This window comes from Carcharodon carcharias, chromosome 31 (genome assembly GCF_017639515.1).
Source record: "Carcharodon carcharias isolate sCarCar2 chromosome 31, sCarCar2.pri, whole genome shotgun sequence".
Taxonomy (NCBI): Eukaryota; Metazoa; Chordata; class Chondrichthyes; order Lamniformes; family Lamnidae; genus Carcharodon; species Carcharodon carcharias.
Window position 1 is genome coordinate 9,418,166 of NC_054497.1, and position 17,533 is coordinate 9,435,698.

The 17,533-nt window shown below is 46.0% G+C and overlaps 1 protein-coding gene across 1 annotated transcript in view; it reads right to left on the minus strand.

Annotated features, from left to right (window-relative positions):
* The window catches only part of LOC121271497 (SH3 and multiple ankyrin repeat domains protein 1-like), a 389,623-nt gene that overhangs the window by 355,856 nt on the left and 16,234 nt on the right, over window positions 1-17,533 (minus strand). The window contains 2 exon segments of the mRNA XM_041177480.1: window positions 2,364-2,435; window positions 6,781-6,984. Coding sequence (XP_041033414.1) covers window positions 2,364-2,435; window positions 6,781-6,984 — 276 coding nt within the window.

A 17,533-nucleotide genomic window follows, 5' to 3' on the forward strand; every position in this document is an offset into this window, starting at 1 on the left:
CATTTGACTGGTCACTATTTATAGTACAGCAATAAGCAGGCTCTTCTGGAGCAGATTTATGATGTCATTGCACCCAGGGATCTGAGTAATTCTATCTCGCTGAACTTTGGCTTTTACATAGGCAGGGGTTTTTTTTAAACTCTGTTGTGACATTGGGTATATTTGTGCTCATGTACTGTGTTCTGGATCTCACACCTTAGGGAGGCTGTATTAGAGTGCAGTGTGGATTCACCAGAATGTCAACTGGGACAAAAAGGGTCAAATTATGAGGAGATAATGTATAAACTAGGCCTGCAATCCCTGGGATATAAAAGGTTAAGGCATGATTAACTTGAGAATTTTGAAAGGAACTGCTAAGGTAAAGAAAGGCTTGCATTTATATAGCACCTCTCACAATCACCAGATGTCTCGAAATGCTTTACAGCCAATTAAATATTTTTGAAGTGTATTCACCATTGTGATGTAGGAAATGTGGCAGCTGCTTTGTACACAGCAAGCTCCCACAAACAACCATTTGGTAAAGAGCAAATCATCTATTTTGGGATATTGGCTGAGAGATAATTATTGGCCTGGACAACTCTCCCACTCTTCTTTGAAACAGAGCCATGGAGTCCTTGACCTTCACTTGCAAGGGCAGGTGGAACCTCAGTTTAATACCTCATCCGAAAGCTCTCCCTCAATTCTGCACTGGAGTGTAAGCCTCGAGTGGCGTGCTCAAACCTGGGGTTAGAATCTGAACGCACGGCCCTGTATCTCAGAGATGGGAGTGCTACACACTGAGTGATGGCTGATGCTTCAAACAAGGAGATCAAGAGAAAGGCTTTCCACTGATGGAGGAGCCCAGGACAAGAGGGCACCTTAAAAACGGAACCAGACCTTTCAGGGGAGAAGTTAGGAAACGTTTCTTCACACAAAGGATGGCAGACAACATGGAACATTCTCACAAGAAGCAGTAAATGCTAACTCAATTAATAAGTTGAAATCTGAGATCATTAGTTTTTTGACAAGGGTATTAAGGGTTATGGAGCCAAGGCGGTTAAATGGAATTAGGTCACAGACTGGCTGTGATTTCACCAAATGGCACCAAAGGCTCAAGGGACTGATCGGCCTCCACCTACTCCCTATATTTTCATCCCCTGGACTGATCCCCAGAGCCTGAGAGGGTCAGAGAGGAATTTTCCAAAACATTTCTCCCCATTCATGAGGTGACTCCCGGTCAGGAAGTTACACGGCTGCCGGGGTGGGGTGGGGTTGTGGAGGTGGGTTTGACTTGGCGTGGATAGGGTCTGCTATGAAGTAGTTGGTCACAATGCTCCAACCATTATGAAGGTGGGACAGGCTTGTCGGCCACTAGGCCTTATTCCACCCGGTAACTTTGTACGTTCGCATTACACTGCCCAATGACAGAACAGCCCGCGAGCCATTCAGAACCTGGCAGCCGATGGCCTCTTAGGGTTAGTTCTGCCCCCAGTGGTACTGATTCACAGAGTCAAACTGCTCGATCGAGGCTGGACTCTGCTTTTTTTCAGACCCAACTCCATTACGGGTCCACTCCTTTTATTCCGAGACCCCTCACAGGCCCTTCTTTTAGGCCTAACTTCCTCATATCAAGCTTTTCCTTTCCTTCAAGATTAACTCTTTTATTCCTCCCTTTCAGATCCGATTTCTTTATAATGCTTTCCTTCAGGCCCAGAGCTCTTCAGGTATTATCCCTCAAGTTCCATCTCTCATGACAGGTCTTCCTTTCTTCTGCAATCAGGCTGGGGACTGTTGATTATTCTCCTCCACTCTCTGCTCGTACATGGGGATTAGCTTACAATGAGCTATCAGAAGGGGTCCGAAAGTCCTGCAAGTATATCTAAATGAGACAAGGCCAATTCAGGAGAGGAGGGGAACAAAACCCTGAGAGAGGAGAGAAACCCATTAACATACAGTGCATGAGAGGAGAGGACGGGGGATGGAGGGGCAAGAGGAGAGGTAAGTGTAGCGTTCAATTGTTCTGTTGTTTAATTACGTTCGCCTGTTTACCATTAATGCTCAACGTGTTTGATTGTTTAAGCCTGGGTGTGGGCTCAGGGAAAAGTAAACCAACTGTAAAAAGAGTTGAAAGTCACAGCTGAAGTATGGAGCAGACATTTTAAAGCACTGCGAATAAAACCTGTTACACACATAGAAAGTGTCATCTCTGAATAGCTCCAAGATATAAAATATACAACAAAGAAAAACTGGTGAACATTGACAAGGTGTGCAAAAAGGCACACCTTATCCCGCACACAATACCCTGCTGAGTGATGAACTCTGGAGCCCCTCCCCAACTCTCCACCGTCTCATATCTCAATACAGTTGTATTAAATGAAGCTGACCTTTGTGTGTAGTTTCCCCAGCTGCTTCTCATCTAGGTTTGTCTGTTTGTAAACCCTCGTCTTGTAACGAAACTGTAAAGGAAAGTAAGAGATGGCATCAGCATCATAGACTTCTGTTTTAGATCTCCCCAGTGTATTCAATGTTATTAGTACATATCCCAAGTTATGCACCTTACTCATCCCTTTAACCAGCTGTTGTCAACATGGACACACCCACTGTTGATTCTGAACAGGCGCTTAGCCTCAGATTCTTATCGAGAAACATCGACTCCCTTCACAAAACCTTTCCTCAATGACACTGGGTTTGCAAAGTGAGAGAATTGGGCATGAAGTCATATCCTACATACTTCTCTGTGTTATCTGAGCACTACATGAATTTTACATTCCATTATTTATCCAGGATTCCTACTGCTTCCTTATCAAGGGAATGCATGGCTTACCGGAAAATCCATAGACATAATTCCAAAACTTCACCCAAGGCTCCCCAAGGGAAAAACAAGTGCTCAATTCTGCTCAAAAACCGAAGAACCTCACATCACAGTTGCTCTATTCGCATGGGCCTCCATTGGAAGCTCACTTTAGACCTAGGTCCCTCCTTCCTCCACAAGAACAAACTCTCTCAGGCTGATCCCAACTGCTGGTATATTTCAAACCCAACTCCCTCACAAAAAGATCTTCTTTCCTTCAGGATCAACTCCTTCATAATACCCTTCCTTTCAGGCCCAACTCCCAGCTCTCCTTTCAGGCCAAACTCACTCACAGTCCCTCCCTTCAGATTCAACTCCCTCATGGTGCCTCCTTTCAGGCCCAACCCCTTCATGGGCCCTCCTTTTTGACCCAGCATCCTTAGGTCAAGCTCTCGTTTTTCCTTCAGGATCAATTCCTTCAGAACAGGCCATTCTCTCCTTCAGATCCCACTTCTTTATAATGTCTCTTTCCTTCAGGCCTAGTTCCCAGGCTCTATCTGTCCATTAACCTCCAGCTTTCCCTGAAAGGCCTTCATTTCTCCTAGGCCCAGGTCTCTCACAGCAGCTGACCAACCAACCCTCAAGGTTGTGACAATAATTGCGGAACACTTGACATTAACAAACAAACTGAAGTGCCAATTTGTTCAGCTGGAGCAATGTGCTGCATCCATAATTCTGTTTTGGGGAGGCTTGATTGGTTGAAAAATCCCTATACGAAGCAGGCTTTAAAAAAAAGATAATAAATGTGTCTTTCAGTTGATTTTTTCTAAAGCAAAATTAGGACAATTCTGCGGTACTAAAGCCCAAGAAAGATGTTCACCATCACAGATTCCTGCAAATCAAAGCCAAGTACGCAATTCGATGATTATCTGACAGGAAGCAAAATTGAAGATGATGGAAATAAATTTGTAGGGAGATGATTAAATAATTAGAGAACACTTGAGTGGGTTTTTCAATTCAGCAGCCTGAATGAAGGAAGCTCATGTTTCAGCTTTTACCATTAACTTTGGGCTGAGTAGTTGGCCCTCTTACCAGAAGGTTGTGAGTCTAATAGACCCCACTCCAGAGACTTGAGCACACAACCTATGCTGGCCCTCCCAGTGCCTCTCAGAGGTGTCATTTCTTGGCTAAGTTGTCAAATCAAGGCCCCATCCGCACTCTCAGGTGGTCATTAAAAGAAAAATCCCACAGCCGCTATCTTCAAAGAAAGACAGGGAGTTCTCCCTGGTGTCCTGACCAATATTTATGTGTCAACCAATATCACTGAGAAAAGATCACCTGGTCATCACCACATTAGTGTTTTGGGGGAAGCTCGATGTGTAAAAGGTAGCAGCCATGTTTTCTACAACAGTGACTACACTTCAGAAGTATTTCATTGGCTGTAAAGTGCTTTGGGGAATCCTGAGGTTGTGAAAGGCGCTACACAAATGCATAGAGCCTTTCAGAACCTCAGGACTCCCCGAAGCGCTTTACAGCCAATGAAATACTTTTGAAATGTAGCCACTGTTGTAATGTAGAAAGCACGGGAGCCAAATTGCGCACAGCAAGCTCCCAGAAACAGCAAGGTGATAATGACTGGATAATCTGTTTTAGAGAAACAAAAACAGGAAGTGCTGGAAAAACTCAGCAGGTCTGGCAGCATCTGTGGAGGGAGAAGCAGAGTTAACGTTTCGAGTCCGTATAATCCTTCTCCAGAGCTGAAGAGAAGTTGAAATGTGATGACATTTATACTGTTTAAGGGAGGGTGGAGCAGGTGAAGCTGGATAGGAGGCCAGCGATAGGTGGGGACAAAGGAGAGTTTAGTAAAGATGTCATGAACTAAGGGACAATGGTAATGGTAGTGGTCAAGGCTAAAAAAGGTGTTGATAGTGGAATAAAGGTAAGAAAAGAGAATGTGATAATAGCAGAACAAGGGTAGCATTGTGTAAAAGAACAACATGGAACAAGTGACAGATAGCCCTGTAGGGGGGAGGGGGTGGGGGAAAAAAAGATAGGAAATGGGATAGAAGTGGGGGGGGGGATAAAAAAAGGGGACAGGGCCCTCAGCCATGTCTGACCCATCTCCCTTGCCTCTGCCCTCACAGCTTCCCCTCCCTCCCAGAACCCATGATAGGGTCCCCCTTGTCCTCACTTTTCACCCCGCCAGCCTCCGCATTCAAAGGATCATCCTCCGCCATTTCCGCCAACTCCAGCATGATGCCACCACCAAACACATCTTCTCCTCACCCCCCATCAGCATTCCATAGGGACCGTTCCCTCCGGGATACCCTGGTCCACTCCTCCATCACCCCCAACATCTCAACCCCTTCTCGCCGCACCTTCCCATACAATCGCAGAAGTGCTTCACTTGCACTTCCTTCAATTTAGTCTACTGCATTCGCTGCTCCCAATGCAGTTTCGTCTAGATTAGAGAGACCAAACGCAGACTGGGTGACTGCTTTGCAGAACACCTTCGGTCTGTCCACAAGCATGACCTAGACACCCCTGTCGCTTGCCATTTTAACACTCCACCCTGCTCTCATGCCCACATGTCCGTCCTTGGCCTGCTGCATTGTTCCAGTGAAGCCCAACACAAACTGGAAGAACAGCACCTCATCTTCCGACTAGGCACTTTACAGCCTTCCGGACTGAATACTGAGTCCAACAACTTCAGACCATGAGCTCTCTCCTCTATCATCACCACTTTTTTAATCTGCTTTTTTCAACATTCATTTTTATTTTTTATCCACTTATTTTTATTCATCTTATCCATGGTTTTATCCCCTTTTTTATACCCGCTTCTATACCATTTTCTATCCTTCTTTCCCCCACTTCCACCCCTTCCCCCCACCCCCTCCCCCCTACAGGGCTATCTGTCACTTGTTGCATGTTGTTCTTTTACACAATGCTACCCTTGTTCTGCTATTATCACATTCTCTTTTCTTACCTCTACTCCTCTATCAACACCTTTTTTAGCCCTTACCACTACCATTAACACTCCCTTTGTCCTTTAGGTCATGACATCTTTGCCAATCTCTCCTTTGCCCTCACCTATCACTGGCCTCTATCCAGCTCCACCTGCTCCCCCCTCCTTAAACAGTATAAAAGTCATCACATTTCCACTTCTCTTCAGCTCTGAAGACGGTTTATATGGACTCGAAACATTAACTCTGTTTCTCTCTCCACAGATGCTGCCAGACCTGCTGAGTTTTTCCAGCATTTTCTAATTTAGTTTCAGATTTCCAGCATCCACAGATTTTGGTTTTAATCTGTTTTAGTGACATTGGTTGAAGGAGAAAAATCGGCCAGGCCACCGGGGATAATTCCTCTGCTCTTCTTCAAGATTGGCAGCAGTGTGTGTACCATCTACAAGATGCACAGCAGGAACTCACCAAGTCTCCTTGGGCAGCACCTTCCAAAACCATGACCACTACCATCTAGAAGGACAAGGGCAGCAGATATATGGGAACACCACCACCTGGAAGTTCCCCTCCAAGTCACTTACCATCCTGACTTGGAAATATATCGGCTGTTCCTTCACTGTCACTGGGTCAAAATCCTGGAACTCCCTCCCTTACAGCACTGTGGGTGTACCTACACCACATGGACTGCAGCGGTTCAAGAAGGCAGCTCACCGCCACCTTCTCAAGGGCAATTAGGATAATAAACGCTGGCCTAGCCAGCAAGGCCCACATCCCCTGAATAAATAAAAAAAAAATATCCGTGGGATCTTTGACATCCACCAGAGAGGACAGATGAATCCTCGATATGACATCCAGTGAGATAGCTGCTCTGACAGTGCAGAACTCCCTCAGCACTGCACTAGAGTACTGCAAATGGAAGCCTTTATTTCTTGAGCTCCTTATGTGAACACACTCGCAGGTCTTAAGTTCAACATCGAACATGTGCCTCCATGTTATCTTGACCCAAGTTGCCCCCTCCAAGCACTGGGGCCCGTCACCCATTCCCACCTCCAGATAAGGCACCCCCTTCTCAAAGGACTGTGGGTATTCCCGTAGCAGCTTCTCCTCATTCAGAAACTTGGCGTCTCGTCCATTGGTGGCAGGCTGGAACAAGCCATAATTTAGCACGTCCTTCAGGCTCTCGTTTAACGTACACAGTACCTGTTGCTTAGCAACCCAAATCGTGGCATCAGGATTAAATCGTAGGCATTTCTGTTGAAAGAGAGTGGGGGAAAAAAATGGAAATTTTATGTTAAGGCTGATAAAATTACTTCAGCTTGAGATTCTGAGAAAAATCATTCTCAGAAAATGAAACGTTAAAAATATCATTTAATGAAAGAAATAACGTCAAACAGTTAATGACCACCAAATTGAATCGCTTGGGGGAGGGGAGAGGAGACACAAACCTCTGACTCTCTCTCTCTTATATTCAAGCAACTCTGCACTTTGAAACATACAGGACTGGTGTGTATGCCTGTCTGCCCAGCTTATTGCCCACCCTGCCCCTCTTCTCCTGATTCTAGGTTCCAGGCACTAAGGGCTCTGTGAGCGGACCCAAATGATCTGTCCTTCAAGGGTCAACTCAGTTGGAAGGTTAAATTCAGCGGGGAGCCTCACTCAGCGGGAAGAGGTCAGAGTGCGTGCTGAGCCAAAATGGCTCTGATTCTTCCCCTCCCTCCACAACCCCTCAAGCCCATCCTGTGCTCAACTGAAGCTAAGATTGCAGAGTAAACCCCAGGATATATTATTAATGTTATCTTAATTGTATTGTTAAGGTTAAGGATAAACAGGTGGAGGGTGTCGATTGATTAAGTACCTTGAGCATGTGTAAAGAGGAACTGCTGGAACACTGGGTGGGTATTTAGGAGGCAGACTTAAGTAATGCTACATCCTGTAAATAAACCAACTATCATGAAAGTGGGAGGAGCTAGTTTTATACTTCACTTGGGATTCAGTTTTCAAGTATCAGTTGTTTATTTAAACATAGCCACCAGTAAGGGAATCTCTGCACAGCAGATGTTAAATGGACCCTCGGCTAATGTTCTCACCCCCAGCCCAGGAATCAACTATCCTGTTCCTCGCTGCTACCCAGATAAGTTCAGATAAGAGAGCAAAGGCCAGGAGTTGGATCTGGGGCCTTCACACTATCAGAACCATAGGATCCTACTGGCTGAAGGAGGCCACTTGGTCCATCGAGCCTGTGTTGGCTTTTTGAAAGATTGCTCCAATCAGTTCCAATCTTTCCCCGTAACCCTGCAAATTGTTTCCTCCCATGAATATATCCAACTTCCTTTGAAAACTACTATTGAGGCTGCTTCCAACGCCCAGTGCCTTCCAGATCACAATAGCTCCTCAGTTCCCTCTGACTCGATTTGTTTGCCAATTCTCTTAACTCGGTGTCCTCTGGTTACAACCCTCCTGCCAATGGAAACAGTTTTTCCCTTACTTGCTCTACCAAAATGCCTCACAGATGGGGTGGCACTGTAACAGATAGAGTGGGGTGATGTGTCCAAATGTCAGCGTCAAATTCAATCCAGTAAATCTGCTCATTTGTGGCTTGGCATCCAAAAAACTCAACTAGGGGCTGAATTTTTAGACCATGATGGGTGCATGATTTGGCACCATCAGCTGGTGTGCTACCTACTCCCGGGCCGTTAATCCAGAGCAGTATTGGGGTGGTGGGCATGGAGACCCCTCCCACCAGCGACGGGTAGCCAACTGATCTTGCTCAAAGCCTATTGTTGGAGGCCGAGTGGAAGTGTCCAGGTCTCCAGAGGCCTCGGGAAACCATTGAGCTGCCTGGAGCGGACATTCCAGCAGGCAGGTTTTAAGGCCTTCCCTGCCTGCCTGGTTCCAGCTGTAGCCACAGCCCAACCTGCAGAGGGATTTCCTGCTCTGCGCAATGTGTGAGGACACTTCCATCTTGAGACACCCTCTGTCTTTCTCTCCTCCTTCCTGATTGGGCAGCCGACTGGCTCCTCAGTGCTGAGATGCCTCCTATTGGCCCTCCAGCTTTGAGAGCCCACCCACTGTCCTTAATAGGATGATGAGCCCATCCTCTGGCCACAAATTGGCCCATCCAGGGAAAATCGCAGCCAGATGACTGCTCCCCTTTACAATGCAGGCTTCTGATCCCCATTTGGCCCCGATTCTGGGCTTCCAAAGCCCACAGAAAAGATCCTGCCCCTGAATTTCTCGAGTCTTTCAGGGAAGAGCACCTCCCCCCTACCTGGCCCTGCCGACAAGTGACTCCAGTCACACATCACATGGTGTAAACTGAAGTGGGCTCACAGTTGATGAAGGAAAAGGAACCATCAGTACTTCAGGGCTAACGAGGGGTGAGAGTGATAATGGCAGCCTGGACAACCTAGCCCACATCTGGAGAACAAATGAATTAAAAATACTAGCCAACCCAGACACTGGGAGAACCAATCATTAGGTACATAAACTTGAGTAGAAGATGTGGTTGTTGTCTCAGGGTACCGTACCACCCACAGAGTGAAGGACAAAGGCACATGATCTAGAGCCAAGGTCAGTCTACAAATGGACAGAGATGTGTAAAGACTTAGGATGGAGTCAGCTCCATACCTCTATCCTCTACTGTATAGATGTATATAGTTATGAGTTGTTAATAAAGACTTGCTTTATACTTTAGGCTACAAAGCCTACTTTCTGATGTCCAAAGCAGGATTCTTCAGTTGTCACCATTCATTCTATGATGTATCTGCAACTCTAGTCAAATATTTCACACATATCACACCTCCGGCCCATAGAGAAAAGTCAAACAGAACTTTCAGCTAAAACTAATACTGTTAATAAACCTTTAATAAGACAGGCTCAGTTTTCAAAGCCCATTCCACCAAGACTGTTCAGGCCAGGGCACGAGAGGGGTTTGAGACAATAAAGCAGAAATTCTATCCTGTAATCTGATCAATTAGTAAATATTAAAATCTCAGAATACCCCAAAAGAAAATTGCTTTTTAAAAAAAACGCAATGACCATCAAATGAGATGTCCCCAATCTCCATGATGGAAAGAATCTGTGGGAGAAATAAAAGGAAATTAAAGCGAAGAAACACAATTTGTAGATTGGAGGGTTTTAAAATCATTTTTTTCTTGCTGGGTTTGATTCAATTTCTTGACACTTGGAGTGGGCAACATTCCTAAATTATTAAAATAGAAATAAGGATAAACTATATCAGCATATTGCTGAAAAAAGACACATGTTGTCAAAGCTTTTTGTCTTACACTCATCAGGACAGGCGCAAGAATACTAAATTTCAAAGGGAGCAATAATTTATACTGCACAAGGAAAGGGTGCTGATTTGTTGGCAAGTCAACTCTAGTTGGCCGAGACACTGCCATTGAGAATGCACCAAGGAATTACTGTCACTCCAAAACTTTTGTTTAATTCAAAAAAGGCACAATGCTTGGACATGTTTCTTTTGCCTGCAGAAGACAGGTCCCTGTGTATATATGTAGTTTGTAGCGAGCATAAGTAAGCCACATTGCAAGCCTGACTGATAATCTTAAATTGGTTGTTAGTGTAATTAGCAGCACACTTTGACTGTTCTGTAAGTGCTAAATGGCGGAATCATACTGAGTGATAGGCATTGGCCTGAATATTGCAGTCAGTGTGGGGGGGGGCCGACACTCCGACCTGCAAAATGACGCAAGACGAAGTGGGGCGTGCGTTCCGACACATCGCGCATCATTTAGATCTTTCGTTCGGTGGGCGCGCACCAGAGGCGACTGCACACCCGCCGAACTGTCAAAGGCCTATCAAGGCCTATAGGAAAGTAATTTAGATAATTGACAGCGCTGCCCGTCCAACCTTAAGGTCGGCGGGGGGGTGCAAGCGAAGAGCTCAAGCAGCCTTCACGTTTTTCAGAAAACTCATCCACGAGCGGGATGAAGTTTCATGAAGGTTATATAAAATTATTCATTCATTTTTGCACAATTCATAAACAAGTCCCAGCTCATGTGACACTGTCACATGAGGGGACATGTCTAAATAATTTTTAACTTTACTATTTATAAGTTTTTATTATCAACTTAATCTCCCCAAGGCAGCTCCATTGCCTCAGGGAGATTTCTGCGCTCATTCGCGGGGCTTGCGCAAAACTCCCTCCTCCCTCCGCCCCGACTCTCCCTCTTCCCCGCCTGCACAGGTAGCGCTGAGAGCGCTACCGGCCTCGCGTCACACTGGGCGGGCCTTAATTGGATCGCCCACACAAATTGGCAGAGCACAGCCAATTGCGGGCGGCGATCAGCTCCACGCCCACTCCCACCCAGCCTGCCAGTCACAGTAAGTTTCGGGCCATTATGTTCTGAGTTTGGCAAGCGCGGGCTGGTTGAGTACCTTACAGTTAGATTTTAGTCGTGGAAGTGGTAGCATAGTGGTAATGTCACTAGCCCAGCAATCCAGAGGCCCAGGCTAAGGCTCTGGGGACAAGGGTTCCCATCCCACCACGGCAGCTGGTGGAATTTAAATTCAATCTTTTTTTTTAAAAAAAAAAGCTGGAATGAGGAATATAAACCCATCTGTTCACTTATGCCCTTCAGGGAAGGAAATTTGTCATCCTCACCTGGACCGGCAACACGTGACTCTAGACCCACAGCTATGTGGTTGACTTTTAACTGCCCTCTGAAATGGCAGAGAAAGCCACTCAGTTCAAGGGCAATTAGTGATGGGCAACAAATGCTGAACTTGCCAGCGACGCCCACATCCAGTGAAAGACTAAAAGAAAATGAATCCTTCCGCAGCCTCACAGCTCTGTGTAAAACTAGTTTCTGCCGCTCCCATTTTCAACTTCTTAATCTTGTACGGACAGCTCCTTGGTTTGACCCCTCAACTACTGGAAGCCGTCAGCTTCTATCGGACCACAGTCCAGCTTCTACCAACTTAACCAGTTCTCATTCTACCATCCTGCTAAGCAGGAGAAAGGTCAGGCCCAACAGGAAGGACACAAAGTCAAAATGGGCCGCCCAAAATTCTGTCAGGACTGCACCTCCCTTGACTGACTTCCTGCACCCCTAAATCCTCATATAATCGCAACGGGCTGCCATGGTTTGTATCAGCGTTAAGCACATAACACTCGGGGTTGCACACGCTCTGTCAGCATTATCTCCAAGGGGGGCCCTCCACAGTGGCAAAGGAAAGCTGAAGATCTTGCAAGAATATAGTATCCTTCATGACTTCCGGGTGGCCCAAATCATCTTATGGCCAGTTACTTTCTTTCAAGGTGTGGTCACTATTAGAATGTAGGAGTCCTTCCTTCCAATGACAACCTGAGTGCTGTACTCGGTTCCCTTTACCCTTCAACTAAAGTATGTACATGCTGACTTTTGTCAAGGTTGCTCTGGATGACCTTTCACCCCTCCCTACCCCTCTACTCAGGGTAACTATTGACAACGCAGCTAAGCTACAGAATTGCTGACATCATTAATGGCCCTTGACACCACAATATATCCCAAGTATCACACTACTGATGCTGCACGGTTTAAGGTTAGGGTGATTGGTTATCTTTGGGATTAGTGGTTAGCAGTTGGGGTTGAGGTGCTAGAAATCACCACTGACAACTCCATTGTCACCAGACACTTCCTTTCCTGTTTCATGCTTTCACCTCATCAAGACAAGTCATCAAACAGATTCATGAATTGTTCATTCAAATAACCCCCTGTCTGAGCTGATCCCAATTGCCCCCATTCTTTCACATCTCTACGTTTCAGAGAAAAAAAGACATCAGTGACTCCTTGGGATTTTGGTGCAAGACCAGGTGGATCCAGGTGTTGCCATGGTTACATTCACTGGGACTGACTGTGAAGAGCTGCTGCCAATAACACATCACCAATCACCATCTGACTCCACCATGATACGTTCAAGAGCCATTAACAATCTCAGCAATTCTGCAGCTCAGCTGCGTTGTCAATGGTTACTCCGAACAGAGGGGGAGGGGCTGGGGGGCTGAAAGGTTATCCAGAAAAACCTTGAGAAAAGTCAGAATGTACATACATTAGTTGAAGAATAAAGGTAACTGAGTACAGCACTCAGGTTGCCATTGGAAGGAAGGACTCCTACATTATAATCGTGACTACACTTTGAAAGAACTTAACAAGTCAGAAGGTTTGGACCACCCCGGAAGCCATGAAAGATGCTTTGCCTTTCAGCTTCACTGGAGTCGGTTTCTCCAGCGTGACCATTTCCCACACCGAGGCACTCACATACACATTTTAAATATCAATGTAAATGCTCCCTGGATTTGATCCCCCACGGTAAACTGGCCCTGGACTTTGTCCCTCAATGAAAGTGGTCCCCGGATTTGGTCCCGCGGCCTAAGTGGTCCCTGAATTTGGTCCAACAGTGCAAGTGGTCCCCAGGTTTGGTCTCGAAGAGGAATTTCACTGTCACCGCCTCTTCATCCCAATTTGCTTTCACTCGTCAGCCTTAGCTCTTATTTTCATCTCTTTCCAGTCTTCAGGTTTTGCTCCTTTTAATTCAGAGCCTTTCCGCGTCAGCTCCCCCCACCCCACTTCCCCCCAACCACCCTTTTCCATTTCCCTGCTCCACATTTTGCTCTCGGGTCTAGCTCCTCTAAAATGGTCTTTACTGCAGAGTAGAGGTGTGTAACGCTCCATGGCAGGGCCTGTGAGAAAGTGGCTGAGAGTAGCTGCAAGTGGGACACTCAAACCCAACAGGAAAAGTGTGAGTGAAGTTGTGATTGGAGGATTAGACAGCAAGAAGGACAGATCTGTAGAGAGCTCAATGGTGCTTGGTGAAGCGAGGTAGGAATGAGAAATGGTGGGGGGCGGAGGATGGAGAGAGACAGAAAGAGGGGCAAGACAAGGGGCAGCTCACTTAAAACTCAATCACTTACACAGAATTAAAGTTGGGCCCAAGGAGCCCACATAACATCCCAGAACCCCATGAAAGACTGGCTTTAGACAGTTAGAGTGCTCGAAATTCATCTGCCAAGGATTCTTCAGGGGTTACTAGCGAAAGTTTCCTCATAGCCATTGGGCCTCTGTGGACATTTAAATTGCCCCCTTCAACGTAGTTTGAAAAGTCTCGGAACATTTCACAAGTCAGGTTGCCAACCCTCCAGGATTGGCCTGGGGTCTCCAGGAACTGGAGGTCAATCTCCCAGGACACTGGTGTGCACAACCCTGGGGAAAAGTCATCAGGACATTAAAGAAAAATTGGGTGTTTTTGTTTATTACCTTTGAACATATCTCTTTACAAGATATAAAAATATTGAAAATGGGGGAATAAAGACTGTTTGGCTGACAGTCAGGCATCATCCAATTGGGTAATGGCTCTTTTTGCTTTCCAATTGGTGTAGGCAGGCAGTACGTCATAAGGAGGTATGTGTTGGCCGACTAATGGCTGGAGCGTGGGAGAGAGTCACATGATGAAACCTCCAGGAATATATTTAATTATAGTTGGTAACCCTATTCACAGGAGCATAATCTTTCAAAGATTGGCACTGAGCTGGAGAGGAGACATTAGCACAAGTAATCAAAAACTCCCTCATAGAATGAGATTGTTTTAAGTTGAGTTTAAACGAAGAGAGAGAAGCTGAGAGCACAGGAATTCCACAGCCTTGGGCCTAGGTAGATGAAAGCATGGCCTCCAATGGTGGAGTGAAGGGAATTGGGAATACACTAGAGGCCAGAGTTGGAGGATTGTTGAGCTACTGAAGGGTCATTAGGCTCATTGAAGTTAAGAAGCATGTGAGCTGGTCTGATTGAAACATAGAGGATTATGAGGGACCTTGACAGGGTAGATGCTGAGGGCGAGGATGTTTCCCCTCGTGGAGGATCGAGAACTAAGGGTTTCAGAATAAGGGCTTTCCCGTTTAAGTTGGAGATGAGGAGAAAATTCTTCTCACGCTGGGTTGTAAATCTTTGGAATCCTCTACCCCAGAGAGCTATGGAGGCTGGGTCATTGAGGCTGAGATACATAAATGATTTGGAGGAAAATGTAACTGGGCTAATTAGTAAGTTTGCAGACGACACCAAGCTTGGAGGAGTTGCAGATAGTGAAGAGGATTGTCAAAGGATACAACGGGATATAGATCGGTTGGAGACTTGGGTGGAGAAATGGCAGATGGAGTTTAATCCAGACAAATGCGAGGTAATGCATTTTGGAAGGTCTAATACAGGCAGGAATTACACAGTAAATGGCAGAACCCTTAAGTGCATCGACAGGCAGAGGGATCTGGGTGTACAGGTCCACAGGTCACTGAAAGTGGCAACGCAGGTGGATAAGGTAGTCAGGAAGGCATATGGCATGCTTGCCTTCATCGGCAGAGGTATTGAGTATAAAAGCTGGGGAGTCATGCTGCAGCTGTATAGAACCTTGGTTAGGCCACACTTGGAATATTGCATGCAATTCTGGTCACCACATTACCAGAAGGATATGGAGGCATTGGAGAGGGTGCAGAGGAGGTTTACCAGGATTCTGCCTGGTCTGGTTATTAGCTATGAGGAGAGGTTGGAGAAACTTGAATTGTTCTCATAAGAGCGATGGATAATGAGGGGCGACTTGATAAAAGTTACAAAATTATGAGTGGCATGTACAGAGTAGATAGTCAGAAGCGTTTTCCCAGGGTGGAAGAGTCAATTACTAAGGGACATAGATTTAAGGTGAGAGGAGAAAACTATAAAGGTGATGTGCAGGGCAAGTTTTTTACTCAGAGTATCTGGAATTCGCTGCCAGAGGAGGTGGTGGAAGCAGGTACGATAGTGGTGTTTAAGAGGCAGCTTGACAAATACATGAATAGGATAGGAATAGAGGGATACGGACCCCGGAAGTGCAAAATGTTTTAGTAGATGGGCAATATGATCGGTGCAGGCTTGGAGGGCAGAAGGGCCTGTTCCTGTGCTGTACTTTTCTTTGTTCTTTGTTCTTTGATACAGATTCTTGAACATTAGCAGAGTGAAAAGTTTGGGGGGTGCAGGAAGGAAAGTGGAGTTGAGGCCAAGAGCAGACCTTATTGAACATTAGCAGAGCAGAGTCAAGGGGTCAAATGGCCCACTCCTGCTCCTATATCTTAGGTGCTGATGTTTTTATGAAGGACGTTTCAGAAAACTCTGGTTTAAATCATTTTAAACCATTCCAAGTAAATGCACACTTCCTCCTTCTACCTGCTGAAAAGCTGTGGTAGAACTGAATTACAATCTCCTGGGCTACAAGTTATGAGGTCACGGGGGTTTTGGTAATATTTGCTCTGAATCCTTCCATTAAATGCACTGATGCGCTGTCAAAATGAGTCATCGAGTGGATTGAGTTTGGATTGTATAGAATTATAGAATCATAGAATGGTTACGGCACAGTCCATCCAAATTCCAACAACACTCAAGATACTCAATGCCATCCAGGACAAAGCAGCCTATCTGATAGGCAACCCATGCAACAACTTAAACATTCACTCCCTCCACCACCGATGCACAGTAGCAGCAGTGTGTGTACCATCTACAAGATGCACTGCAGCAACTCGCCAAGGCTCCTTCAACAGCACCTTCCAAACACACGACCTCTGCCACCTAGAAGGACAGGGCGGCAGACACATGGGTACACCGCCACCTGGAGGCACATACCATCCTGTCTTGGAAATATATCGCCGTCCCTTCACTGTCACTGGGTCAAAATCCTGGAACTCCCTCCCTAACAGCACTGTGGGTGTACCTACACCACATGGACTGCAGCGGTTCAAGAAGGCAGCTCACCACCACCTTCTCAAGAGCAACTAGGGATGGGCAATAAATGCTGGTCTTGCCTGTGAAGCTCACATTGCATCGTGTCTTTTGGATGAGACGTTAAACCGAGGCCCCATCTGCCTTCTTGAGTGGATGTAAAAGACCTCATGGCACTATTTCAAAGAATAGCAGGGGAGATCTCCAAATAAAAAAGATTATCTGCTCATCATCACACTGCTGTTTGTGGGATCTTGCCGTGTACAAATTAACTACCACGCTTCCTACGTTTACACCAGTGACCACACTTCAAAAAGCACTTCAATGGGGAAAGAGCTTTGGGGCACCTGGTGGTTGTGAAAAACGTTATATAAAAGTGTCTCTTTCTTTTTTTCTTTACGACTGAATCAAAAATGGAGGCCATTCGGCCTGTCATGCCTGTGCTGGCTCTCTGCTGCGGCACCCCACCTAGTCCCACTCCCCTACCTTAATCTCTCCAATGGCCCTGTGAATTTTTTCTCTTCCAAGGGCACAGATTGGGTAAAAATGGTCCCAATGACAGGCTCCATCTTGGCTCCTGGTAGAATAGCCTGCAGTGGTGTGGTTTTACAGCGGGTGTGCAGTGGCTCGGTGTGACAGACAGTGCCATTTCCGTTCATTCTGATATATTGTGTAGATGTGATAGTTAATACACGGGGGGGGGGGGGGTGCAGGATTCATTCAGTCTCACGGGACCTGACCTGGTGACTGAGAGAGGAGTGCCCTGAGCAGCACAATCTGGGTTCCAGGAAAATTGCTTCTGTCTTGTGGGATCTCGCTGTGCTCAAATCAGCTACCACATTTCCAAATTACACCAGTGACGACACATCAAAAAGTACTTTATTGGTTGTAAAGTGCTTTGAGACAGCCGGTGGTGGGGTAAGGCGCTAAATAAATGCAACTCTTTCTTCTTATTGAGTAACTGAAAGCTGGATTTATCAAAATACACAACAGGATTGGGGTTCCGTTCACACTTAAACAATGGACTGATATGGTGTTCACAACTGGACGTTTTTTCTCTATTC